The 13610-nt window shown below is 48.1% G+C and overlaps 1 protein-coding gene across 2 annotated transcripts in view; it reads right to left on the bottom strand.

Annotated features, from left to right (window-relative positions):
- ALK (ALK receptor tyrosine kinase) overlaps positions 1-13610 on the bottom strand; it is a 671693-nt gene that overhangs the window by 15031 nt on the left and 643052 nt on the right. For both annotated transcript variants that reach the window (XM_039238463.1, XM_039238464.1), the window contains 5 exons: positions 13149-13239; positions 12965-13029; positions 11182-11311; positions 5649-5746; positions 1952-2044 (listed from right to left, as the gene is read on the bottom strand). In XM_039238463.1, the coding sequence (XP_039094394.1) occupies positions 1952-2044; positions 5649-5746; positions 11182-11311; positions 12965-13029; positions 13149-13239 (477 nt within the window). The remainder of the gene's footprint in view (positions 1-1951; positions 2045-5648; positions 5747-11181; positions 11312-12964; positions 13030-13148; positions 13240-13610) is intronic.

The following is a 13610-nucleotide window of genomic DNA, read 5'->3' on the forward strand; positions in this document are numbered from 1 at the left end:
CCCCAAACACGAGAACACAGACTTAGGGATGGAGCTGGCTTCAAGGGTGTGAGTTGAGTGATGAGTTTTATCATGAGCTGTGTTAATGCATTAATGACATCATTGACAAAAACCAATCAATTAACTCATCCCTTTGAAGCCGGCTCAAAGGTGTCTATGTTCTCATGCTGGGGTGTGCCTTCAGAGGCAGCTCCCCGCCAGCTGCTTAGATTAATTAATTCCTTCAATGAACAGGGACACTGGTCCCCGCTTATGCATGGGGGATAGACCCCAAGACTCCCAGTGGATGCCTGACATCACAGATAGTACCAAGCCTTATAGCTACCATGTTTTTTCTTATATATGTGGACCTACAATAAAGTTTAATTTACATATCAGGCACAGTGAGAGATTAACAACAATAACTAATAATAAAATAGAATAATTATAATAACATGCCATAATAAAAGTTAGGAGAATGTAGTCTCTCTGTCTTTCTTTAAAACACGTTATTGTGCTCCACTCACCCTACTTCTTGTGATGATGTGAGATGATAAAATGCCTACGTGGTGAGATGAGGTGAGGTGAGTGACCCGGGCATTGTGACGTGAAGTTAGGCTACTATGAACCTTCTGATGGTGTGTCAGGAGGAGGAGCATCTGCCTCCAGACCACACAGTAACTGAAACTGGGGAAAGAGAAACAGGATCAGGGCGGGGCGGGGGGCGGGGGGGTCCTCTACTGAGTATTTACTCTGCTAAGTGTTGAACACAGAAGTCTTAGTCTCTCTCGTCCAAGGGTACAGTTTAGTGGAAGAAATAGACACATCGACAACTGCAGTGTAGACAATGTAGGTGTGTGTGTAGCTCAGTGCCACAGACGCACAGGAAGGTTCATAGCCAGGCTGACACGGCCCTGGAAGACCACTCCTGACACATGAAGTTGTGGGGTGTATGGGAACAGTGGGGCTGTGGGCAGGTTGGGTGGTGAAGCCTGGGGCCGGGGCGCTGTCAGGGCTGGGGATGGAGAGGAAGGGCCCATCACTGATGGGGTCACTGAGTCATGCTGCAATACTTGTGTCTAAAAGCAAGGGCAACCTGGGGATTCCGAGAAAGGAGGCGGAGGGACACCGAGACTCTGAGAGCTAAGAGGAGAGAGAGTGGAGCACCCAATCCTTCCTGCACTCCTCTCCTGCCGTGAGGGGGTGGCACAAGCATTCCCATTCATGTCGATGGCTATCAGTTCTACAGGGGGGGGGGCTTCGGGGGTCCCCCTTACTTTCCAGAGAGTGAAAGCTCTAAGTGACCATCTGTCCTCACTCTACCCCTGGATCAGGGAGGGCATCATTAGTGACCACACAAAGGAGTGACTTGCTCAGCTCGCGGAGCAAGTCACAGTTGTAAATAATCAGATGAAAATGAAACTGGGGGTTGGGAAGAGAAGAGTAAGGTAAAGCACAATGGAGGATTGTTTTTAAATTACAAAAATTATTTTTCTAATGTACCCTTGAGACTATGACAGGGATAAAGAGCTGAAGCTGAACTTAGCACCCTCCCGTGGCTCCCAGTGAGGGTAGAGAAGACCAGTGAGCTTGCCCAATATGTTGTCAGTTCGGGGGTGCTCCTGCCTGGGGTGATGGAAGCCAAGTCCATTTGGAACTTCCTGTTATTAAGGGAAGGGGTTAAGGAAAAGTTACTGAGAACGTTTTCCATATCAAGTATTCAGGTTATTCTGTGTCAGAGAACATCCTAGGATTAGTGAGAGTTGGAGCCAGAAAGAATGTGGTGTCAGTGACTGCAGTCAGTGATCCTAGAATTAGACCACCAGGTATGGGCACTAATTAAGATTTCGTACGTCCTTGACAGGGACTTAAGGAAGCGTTAGGTGGCAAGTTGACAGGGTACCAGAAACGACAGGGCACAAGCGGCAACGTCTTATTCTCTTGAGGGGATGGGGCTTTGATCTTTGCGCACCTGTAGATGTCTCGGGCCATTCCGAAGTCTCCAATCTTGGCCACTCTGCCAGGACCTGGACAGGTCAAGAGGCAGTTCCTGGCAGCGATGTCCCTGGGAAGAAAAAGAAGGAGAAAATGCACTTCTAAATTGTATTTCTGGGAAGATAAACGTGATACTCCTCACAAGGATTTTCATGTCCAATCTGAAGTTCAAATAGTTCCCTCCCTGCCCTATATTCCCTTTGCTACCTTCCACCTCAGTATGAGAGAAAGAGCTATACCAATTCTAGCCCTCAGAACTAACAGGGAAATTGAAACAGAATAGGGGAGATGACTGAAAATGTTTAATGGGAGAATAATAATGAAAGCAACGATAATAGGAACTAGAATTTATTGGCCTCTTGCTCTGTACTAAGCATTGTTCTAAGTGCTTCATGGGTAATTATCACAACAACCCGATAAGATACAGGGTGCTATTATTGTTCTCATTTTGGTAAAAAACATAAGCTAAAAGAAAATAATAGAGGGACATAAGAAATGCCACTTGGCCTTAGGCTATTGTTTTATACAGATTGCTGTCAGTGTCTACCAGCTGTCTCATGGATTGTGCTGGGACAGCAGGACTCCCAGGATACCAAACTCAAGCAGGTCAAGGTATTCCCAAATAATTCTAGTTTTCTTTTCTTTTCTTTTCTTTTTTTAAGAAGCTACTATTGTTCTCACATCCATGATTTTCACTAAAGCCTTTGCCAAGCTGTGCGCATCGCAGCTTTGTGGCTGAAGAATGCTTTCTTTCAAGTTGTAAAGTGATTGTGCCTCTGCTGTTGTGTACCAGATGGCCTGTTTTCCTGCGGCATGCCTATAAGGCACGATCAAAGCTTTCCAAGACTCGTCAGCGTCCACTTGCTGACTGCTTACCCATTCTTGACATGCATGTGGCAATGAAGGATGCATCCAGAAGAAGTCTGGAATGGGTCTCTAATAATATTAAAGTTCTGGACAGAAAAAAAAGGAGTATGTCTCAGGCAGCCCAGGTGGTGCTTTCATATTTTCATCTGGTTTCCCAAAGGTCCTGATCTTTGGTTGAGAAATAAGGACATGGAAAATAAACAGGACCCAGACTGGGGATCATTAGAACACTTAGATACCAGAACAATGGGCCAGAGGGGGAGATGGATGTTGTTAATGTCACTGACCTGATGCCGAAGGCTTAAGTTGAATTTTCAGGAGCAATAGTGCATAAAATGCTCTAATAAAACTATAAAAGCATAACATATATGACATCAAAAAGAAGAAAAATAGTAGGATATATAGCCATTGCTTCTCAAGAAAAATATACTGAACTAGAACAGGAACAATATTTATATCTCCAGGAAGGTCTTTATGCTGATGTGCGTGAAATGGTTGCTTAAAAAAGTGATCTTGAATTTAACGGCAAGAAAGTGAATGTGATCTCATAGAACATGCCACGAATTGGTAGAATGACCCATAATTCTTGAAATAGCAATAACCCATGTCCAAAGGAAACAGATCTGATAGAAAAATGGGAGCATGTGAATCTGGGGGAAGGAGTTCCCCTCTGAATTTAGGAGGTGTGCATGCATGGGAGCCTGTGAATCTTGAGGCGGGTGTCGGTGGAGGAGAGAGGATTAGAGGTCACCCTGCTGTAGGAGTGTGCCACAGAGCCCAGAACCAGCGAGGAAGTGCAAAAGGTGCCTTCCTAATGCCAGTTACCCCAGAAGAAAAGCTTTGATTGAGATGGACAATTTCTATTAGAAGTTGCCTTTTGCTTATAAAGCAGACCATCTGAATCATTCCTGATTTGATCTTTGACAATTTCATTTCACAAAAAAGATAAAAGTAGCAACAAACTATTACCCTGGGATCCAATTCTGACCTTAGGTAACTATTTACCGATGTGGAAGTGATAGGAATCTTGAGACAATGTGATCCCGTTATCTTATGATCTATAACAACAGAGCGCTGGATATAGTCGAAATACATCATGGCTCTAGCAAAGCAGATTTCAAAACGTCAGAGGGAAGAAGGATGTGATATCTCAGCCAGAGAATCTGGATGCTGGGTGAATGACACGGGGTGGAGATGAAAAAGCACAAATGATCTCAGTGAAAAGGGAAGGCAGGTATCCAGAGTCACCAACATGACCGCAGAGCTCACTCTCTGACGAGTCCAGACTTAGAGAACACAGACAACAGGTGGAAAGATGGCTCTAGCTAGGACGACCTTGTCCTGTCTGAACAGCAATAAAACCCAGAGCTGATTTATGGAAATTTCTGGGCACAATGAAAAGGGCAAGAACAATGGCAAGTCTGCCTCCTACTTTGAAGCAGAGTGTGTGGCTTTGGAGGGAACACGAAGGATTGGTCCCAGCCCCTTTTTCACTCCTGTTTTTTCTATCAAGCACAAATCCCGCAAGTTGGACAGAGTTAGAATCAAGATGAAGATCTGAAGACCAAAATGATGGAGGGACAGTAAAAGGATAAGCCAGTGTGAGCATTTATTGCCTTGTTTTAGGAATGAGTTTGGGAGCCTAGGTGAGCACATTTCTTAATCGTTAGTGTCTCCATTTTTATTAGGGCAGAAAGCAGGGCTTGCTATCTGCTTACTTGCTCTTCCATTTCTGAACTCATACAGCTTCTCACATTTCCTGCTCTGTACTTACCTATTCTAACTATTATGGACATGTCTTATACTCTTTGAAGACATGGGTTAAAAAGTGATTGTTCACCAGGTTGATATTTACCAACTGAGAAGTGCATCATTAGAAGGAGTTTTGCAGAGAGCCTAGCAATCTATTTGACTTTTCAGATTTCAGAATCAAAGTGTCAGCTGAGAAAGTCATCAACACCCACACACGGAAAGAAATACGTAGACTCTATCATGGCAATAGCACTACATATGGATTTGATGTCCCAATCAAACACCATGTAGACAAGGATCATAGACAGTAGATGAAATGAACTATGGAAGCAAAGAAAAGAAACATTATGCTTCATTTCAGAATAAGTATTGTAGAAAAAGTTAATGTATCCAACAGACATTAATTGTGCCCCATGATATACCAGGGATATGAAGATGAATGAAACAGAGTCCTTGCCTTTGAGTTACCCATAGTCAAATATGTGAAACTATGAACTCCTTTGACTTCCCTTAAAGAGCCAGGTTTTCTAATGTGGCTAACTAACTAACGTGATAGAGGGCTGCAAGATAACATACAGGAGGGCTCGCAGGAGGTCAAGGACCACTCAGCTAGGTCTCCAGCGCTGGTGTGGATATTTTATGATTCCCATTTTACAGATGGGGCAAGTGAAGCCCTGAGAGAGTAAGTAATTGTCTTAAAGACAAATGAGGCTGGGACACCTGGGTGGCTCAGTTGGTTGAGCACCTGACTCTTGATTTCTGCTGGGGTCATGATCACACGGTTCGTGGGTTCGAGCCCTGCATAGGGCTGTGTGCTGACAGCATGCAGTCTGCTTGGGATTCTCTACCTCTTTCTGCCCCCTCACATACTCTCTCTCTTTCTCTTGAAATCAATAAATCAACTTTAAAAATATGTTTAAAAAAAAAAGACAAAGTGACGTTGAGTCATCTGAATAAGTCTGGAGAGACACCCACCATCCTCCTCTGAAGTGTAGGGAAGACATGTAGGGAAGCATACAGAAGGCAGAGGGAAGACCAAGGTCACTTTGACTCACCGGTGGATGAAGTGATTTTCCTCCAAATACTGACAGCCACAGGCAATGTCCCGAGCCACATGCAGAAGGTCCAGCATGGCCAGGGAGGAGGGCTGGTTCTGTGGGGAGACAGAAACAATCCACGGTCAAGAGAGTTGTGGGGAGAGAAGATCGGAAACGTGGGCTTCAGGTGCTGGCAAGGAGCAAACACGGACACGCCGCCCAGCCGGGTCTCAGCCTGGTCGCACATCAGAAATCACCTGGCGGCTTTGAACAAATGCAGATGCCGGGGCCTCGACCAGGACCAGTGAATCAGCTTCCCTGGGTGGGGGTAGCGTTTGCAGGTTTCCCAGCCTCCCCGGGTCAGTGCAGCGTGCCGCCAGGGCTGAGCGCCTGAAGCTACGGCATGGGACAGGATGGGACAGGTGTCTCTTGCCCTGTTCAGGTACTCTGCACACTCTTCCACCTCAATCCTCACCAAACTTCGAGCCCCCCACACCTATAAACAAACCTGTGAAGGAATCAGGGGAGATAATGTTTTAAAGATGCTCTATTGAAATGTTGAAAAATATAAAAAAAATTAAACTTCTTCAAGAAGATCTAGACCTAAAGTGGATTGAAAGCGACAAGCTTTCAGGAAATGCTGGGCAGTTGAAGGGCGATCTCAAGCTTTTCTATATGAAGTCTCTTGTGCAGAAAGAGACGTCATCCCATCCCCAGGGTGAGCTCGTCTCCGCTTCCTGGACAGCCTTGCTGAGCACCCAGAAGTCTTTTCTGAAGGTCGAATTCCCATCTTGGTGTCTCCTTTAATTCCTAAATCCACGAAGCCTGCAGCAGCATGTATCATGCAGTGTCACATTCACTTTGCTGTACTGTTTAGTCGACCATGTCCCCAAGTAAACTTTGAGGTCCCCAAGACAGGAATTTCAGCATCCACTTCCCCGATATGTAGCACGATGCTCGGGACACAGCAGTGGCTCAATGAATATGGTGGGTAAGTTAGTTGATCACAGCTGGTCTATAATTTACCCAGATGCTGGCTGGGTGTCTTCTTTGCCACAGATCAGGGCCTCCTCAGGACTCCTTGGAGCAATAGTATGGGTCTGTGGGGCAGAGAGGGGTCATGCTTCTCTAGGGCATGCCTCAGTTCTGGGGGAGACAGCTTGGGGAGGGGAATAGTCTTTGCCCATGGCACTTCAGGCAATGTCTTATATGCAGTATAGCAAGTCCATGCACATGAAATGATGCAACATCCTCTGTGGTCGTAGGCAAGAGAATGTATCTCCATATTAAAGAGGAGAAGGCTGAGAGCTCAGAGAGGCTACATGACTCACTCTAGGTCACACAGCCAATAGGAAGGAGCCAAAACTGCCCCGAGCTGGGCTTTAAGGATCAGGGTTGGGGGAGGCAAGATTCTAGGAGAATGTGTCATAGAAGGGATGGAGTATACAGGGACACAGTGCACAGTACCCAACTGAATCAGAACACAGCACACAAATGCAGTGAGCAATCTATTTCAGTTGAGCTGAACTAGGCTTCATCCCTGCTTGTGCCCTGGGACACACAGCTTTGCCTGTCTCCAAGCCAGCGTTCTTGTCTGAGAAAGAGGCAGGACACTATTGCCCTCGCTAGTCTGTAATAAGGACCCACGGCAAGAGGCACAAAGCGCATCCCTCATGAAGGGATCTGCAGTTATGGTGGGGTTACTACACGGAGGGGCCTGGGCGTCTCGGGAAATGGTCCTTGTGTTTGGCTTCTCTTAGGGGCCTTGTTCAGGTCAGAACTACTGGCCCTGTGAGAAGACAGTCCCCATTTCCTAGGGGGGAAGGGTAATATGTTTCCAAGGAAAATATTAATCCATTTTGCTACAGCATTAGAAATATCTTCTCTCTCTTCAGGAAAATGTTCTATTCCTATTAAAGAGGACTGGTCATAGCTCCCCCTGAGTCTGTTTGTGTCTCAGCCCCCATCACTCAGGATGCAAGGATCATTGATGTCTTAAATGCTTGGCATGCTGCAGGGACTAAATCTTCCCAGGCTTTAACCCACGGGCCAGGTTTATCTGAACTCCCTGTCTTTGGCTGCTCAGAGCAAATTAACTGCTCCACTAATCAGTCTGCACAGAAGCAGATAGTTGGCAACCTGTGGTGTGTGTGTGTGTCTGGGGAGGTAGAGATGTTGTGTCAAAACTGATAATTAAGCTAGCAATGTAGAGCATAGTTGGTGTGTCCAATGGCATTTGTACCTGTCCTAGGCAAAGAAAGAACTGGAATCAGGTTTTTTGTTTCATTGTTGTTGTTGTTTCACAGAGTCACTGATATGGCCAACTTTTCCCTGGCACCTGATGACCCTTTAAGCATTTCGGAGCCAGCACTGGTATGAGAACATCAGAGCCAAAGATTTACACCTGGGCATTAGCCCAAGAGTCTCACCTGTACTTTGTGACCTCTGGGATCCAAGGAGCCTCCTGTGTACTGAACATATTCTCTAGAGCCATTACCACAGGCATCACCATGTTCCCGACAGGCACAGACACTATTGTGGTTAATGGATTGCCACCTTTAATTGAGATATTACTGAGTCCTTAATGGCTTCTCTTGTTACTGATTAAGTCAATGGATGCCAAAGGACAGCTATTAGCCCATATCTGGCATATATTAAACTCTCAATAAATATTTGTTGGATAAAGGTTTGTCCTGTAAAATTATTCTGGCATTAAAATAAGTCTTTCCTTCTTGAGAAGGTGGGGTGCTGGGACCAAATGAGGTTTCCATCTGTACCCATGCGTTTTGTTTCCATGACAGACATGGTCGTGTCCAGGGGATCCATTCTGTCCTACCGTGTCTGTACATCTGTTCTGTCACTTCATGTCCGTCTGAAGCCAGAGCCTCTTGGACTGTCTCTGAGGTGCTTCGATCCTGAGAGTCTATGGAAGTGCTCAACCCCAGGGTGGGAGGAAGACAGGACCAAGACCATGTCTGATTCTGAATACCCAGCCCAGCGCCGGCAAGCGGCAGGTCACAGGTGAGCCCTGAGGGTCTCGGGGGGTTCAAACAAATGAATCAGGTGGAATTGAGGCCTTTGAATCTAGCGAGTGTCCCAACCCAACTCACTGTCTTTGGGTGTGTGTCTTTCTCCAGCTGTGATGCCCAGTAGCCAGTCCCTCCCTTCTTTGTCACATATAGGCTTTATTCATATTGGCCCCCTCTGTCCACTACAATGCATGTTCCTTTCTCAAGGTCAACCTGATCCTTACTCTGCTAAGTTGCATTTTGTGTCTCTGAGCATCCATAACAACACCCAGCACATCTCCCAACCCTCCAGGAACCTGCTGACATAAACATGTGTGCCTGGACTCATGCTGGAGGGTTCTAAATCAACATTTTAAGTCACCTTTCATGGGCAGGCATCTCAGGAAGGACCAGGGAGGGGTGGCTATGTATGAAGGTGAGGAGCAGGATGACTGGGGTGCTAAAAAGACTTGGGGGAATGGCTGGAAGGAGAGTCACATGAAGGAAGAGTGGGGTCAGGGGTGAAAAGAGTGGATTTGGTGAGTGGGACCCTCACCCTCAGAAGCAGCTCTCCCAAAGAGAGTCGACCACCTTCTGGCTGTGGGCATCCCCTGGGCAGTGCCTGTAGTTAGAGGTCACAACTTGGCATCATTTCCTTGCTCTGAGCTTCCTTGGGGGTGGGAAGCAGTGGGAGGGTCAATGAACTGCCTTTCCTTGCTGGCGCTTTGATCCTTGGGACGATATTCAAATCATCATTACCATCAAAAGAGAGAGAGAGAGAGATGCCTTTGCCTGCAAGAGACAGAGAAGCTCCCCATCCTGATGTCCTTGGGCTTGCCAAGTGATGGGGTCCCAGATCCCCTTTACAAGGACGACTGTCCTTTGCATATGCACAATACTTCCTTCTCCTCAAGCCTCAGGAATGTCCAGTAGGAAAATTGGAACTAGCTGTCTTTCCAGAGCATGATGCTACATGGCCCCATTTCACCTCTGGCAGAAGCACTGCTGAGGATCTCAGGGTAAGGACTTGAAGGCTCTGCCTTCCTGAGTGGTGCTGGAAAGCCTTTGAGGCTGGCGTCCAGACCCTGGTTCAGATGTCTGCATAGCCGGGGGTATTGGCTCTCAACGACCCGAGCTCCTCTTGGTATTCCATGGATTCCCAAAGAGGAGCATTGGGATAAATTGCCCAGTAGGCTGGAGAGAGCACTGAATTAGGAGTTACAAGTCTTGAGTTCTAGTCTCAGCTCTTCCACTTCCCGTGTGGCCTCAGTAAGTCACATAGCCTCTCTGAGCCACAGTTTTCTCATTTGGAAAATTAAGATGAGATCTACATCGTCTACTTCATGGGGGGGGGGGGGAGTTGAGAAACGTGGCAACGATGAGGAAGATGAAAACAATGCTGATGAGGATTAGGAGATGGGGTTGGCCTTTCTCCCCCCTCCCCTCTTTCTCCCGCCAGGTGTGCTTAGGTGCACACACTCATCTTTCCAGGGAGTTAGACCCAATTCTTCTTAGATGCTGAGACACGTCCCCAGGAGGTGACAGTTTGCAGGAACGGTATGGAGGCTCTCAGGGCTAAGGTCTTCTAAATGCAGCCTGGCTGTCAGTGGGGGTTAGAGCAGGTGTGACCTTGCAAGGTGTCCACCTCCAGTTTGAGCCCCTGAGAACACAGTGTTCAGTTCTGCACTTTCCGTAGCGAGGTGGCTGTCGTATGTTTCTGCTTTCTCAGGGGTGGGGAGGGTGCAAGTCTTCCCTGTGGTCTTCGTGGTCCAGTGGCACCTTGAGGAAGCTGGGTCCTAACACAGAGGGCTGGTCTGCTCCAGTTCCCGGTGCTCAGGGCTTCCTGAAGGCCCTGGCAGGGACAGAGGTGGGCAGCTGGACTCTGAGTATGCCCAGTGTGCTACCTCTTCGAACCCACCTCCAAGATGTCCTAGTCCAGCCCTTGGATTTCATACTGTAGATGCTGAGGTTATAGGGTTCACAGTCCTAAGCCACATGGCTGTCTAATGGCCCAGCTGGGCTGGGATATGGCATTCCTGGGGTCCATCTAGGTTTCCTCACTTCCCCAAGCTCCAGCCCCTTAATCATGACACACATGCAGAACCTTCATAAATATTTCATAATATACTTCATAAGTACTTTATTTTGACAGTAAAATAACGAGGCCAGGATGTCCCCATTTAAGAGACGAGGATAGTGGGATTCCGAATGAGTAGATGTCCCAAATCAGTTAATGACATGGCTGGCATGAAAGTCCCCCTCTGTGCTTGTCCGTAGTTTGGTTTTCTAGAGTCTGCAGGCCACAAAAATGGATTCAGGCTAGAGGACCCATTGCAGAAGCCTTGCACAAGCTCCCCAGGGTGGCCTCAGCCATCGTCCACCTTCTGTCCAATCTCTCCTGGCCATTTCCCAGGTCCAAGCCCAGAGGCTGACTCCCTGAGTCCCACCAAGTATGTTCCTTCTCAGGCTGCCCACTCTTGCGGTTTCCACCCTCTGCTCCATTCCCTGGCACAGTCACTAGGGGAAGACCGGTTCCCACTCACCGGGCGAGGACGGGTCTCCCGGAGGAAGGACTTGAGGTCCCCTCCCGCCATGAGCTCCAGCAGGATAAATCGGGGCAGGGCTTGCAGACTCACTCCAATACAGCGCACGATGTTCTGGTGGTTGAATTTGCTGCAGAGCAGAGGGGAGTAACCAAATTTAATGGAGCTGAGTCTGGGAAAACCTTAAGTGGGAGAAGCAGGATACAAAGTTATGTTTTCAGCAGCTGCATTATGTCAATGCATTCTGTAAATGTGCAGGGCTCCCAAGCTGAGCCGAGGCTGCGGAGAATCTCACTGCTGGGCGGGTGGGAGACCCAGGGAGCAGGCGGGGCAGGAGTTCAGGGTGCATGAGAGTGTTCGGTTGGAGGCTGCAAGCCGCTGAACAGGGACACGGGGAGGAGGTAGGGTGGGCAGGGGCACAAGGGGCAGCCAGTATCTGGGACATTGGTGCATGGACTGCTCGCTAGGATTCATGTGTGAGGTCTTCAAGGTAGCCCTAGCAGAGAAGCTGAAGAAGCTGCTTCCTCCAGGGACTGAGGGAGCCCTGCCAGGTGACCGCGTGTGGAGGGGCATGAGGAGGGAGGCCATGGACATCTCCCTTGGGTGCTCACGGGAAGGGGCTGAGTCTAGTCAAAAGGTCTCAAGATTCGGGTTTTCTTCTCTTTTAAAAAATTTATCTATTAAGAATATTTTAATGTTTTACTTAATTTTGAGAGAGAGACACAGAGTGCAAGCAGGGGAGGGGAAGAGAGAGAGAGGGAGACACAGAATCTGAAGCAGGCTCCAGACTCTGAGCCATCAGTATAGAGCCTGTTGCAGGGCTTGAACTCATGAACTTCAAGATCATGACCTGAGCTGGAGTTGGACACTTAACTGACTGAGCCACCCAGGTGCACCTGGGTGTTCTTGTTAATGTGATCCTATTAGGACAGAGCTGAAGGACTCCACGGAGGTATACTGCAGTGAAGGGTCATCAGCAATAGTGAGATTGAAGGATTTGGGTCTCCTTCCATATGATCTTATACTCTCCAAGCTTTATCAGTAACCGTGGATTACATGTGTAATCAGAAATACGCTAGTTTTTCTCATGGCATCTTTCTGTGGCTCCAGACACACCACAGGCACATCACCTACTGCCCTGGCCTTGTTCCACTATCACTTTCGCCCAGGGGGGACCCCAGGTCACCCCAATGTGTCAGGATGTTTGAGGCTCTCCAGCATAACAGGAAGCCATGAAAATGGCCAGATCTCAAGGTCAAACACCTGTGTCCTTGTTAAGGTGATCTTCTGTCAGAGCACATGCCCTCTGGAGCTCTGGGCACCAGGCTTCCCAGTGAGGGACCCCAGAGGCACATGCTGAAGGGTGCAAGCCTGGTATGCAACAGGGCGTGGTGGCCTCTATCATGTTGGGGCACACTTCCCTTACCCAAGATCTAAGAGCTGGGATTGGTGAAGGGCCTTGTGGAAGGCTTACTTGGAGCGAAAATGTATCTTCCACTGTCAAAAACTAGCATGCTCTATTAAGAAAAAGGGGGGGAAACCCATGGATGACACAGGGGTGCTCGTTGAAGGCAGAGGGATATCTGTTAAATTATTAGGCCAAAGAGATTTTTTTCTCAGACAATCACCTGAGGCTATTTCCCTCTGGTAAGATGTGCTAAGAATTTTAGGGAGTCCCCTGGTGGAGAGGAAGGGGATGCCGAGGACAGCACTGTTTCCCTTGGAGACAGTTAGACAGGCAGAAACTTCTAACAGGGATGGGGGTGTCTCTCTGTGGCTTTACCTGATAATCAAGGCTTCCATGAGGAAATCCAGTTCATCCTGTTCAGAACACACCTCAGGCAGCGTCTGGACACAGAAGAGGAGGGTGGAAAGGGGGAGAAGGCAGTGAGCAGCAGGGATGAGAGAGTTGAGGCCCACAGAGACTGCTGGTGAAGGTCAGGCCCGTGATGGAGCCTGCCTCTTACCTTCACAGCTACTTGCAGGGGGCTTGGGTCGCTGGGCACTCCAGACACCTGACCTTCATACACCTCTCCAAACGCACCATGGCCCAGACCCCTGTGCAAGGGAAAAGGTAAGATGAGACAGAGGGGATGGGCCATGAGGAAGAGGCACGCAGGAGGCAGGGGTCATGTGCACACTCAAGAGTAACACCCTCCACCTGGCTTTGCCGTACAGTCCCGGGCCTCCTTCTGCTTCATCTGAAAACGGGTAAGAAAGGTTCCCACCCAGGATTCAGGACACTGGTTGAATGTCCATTCACTCAATGAAGACTGAGTTTTTGATATTTGCTGGGGTCATAAAGGTGACTAAAACATGCCCTGCCTGGGGAGAGCCTCCTGATCCCTGGGGAGGGACAGGTCATGGGCAGACACTCCTGTAACATGAGTTCAGTGAATGATGAAGGAAGGCATGAGGTGTTCTGGAAG

This window comes from Hyaena hyaena, unplaced genomic scaffold (assembly GCF_003009895.1).
Source record: "Hyaena hyaena isolate Hyena2069 unplaced genomic scaffold, ASM300989v1 scaffold_140, whole genome shotgun sequence".
Classification (NCBI taxonomy): Eukaryota; Metazoa; Chordata; class Mammalia; order Carnivora; family Hyaenidae; genus Hyaena; species Hyaena hyaena.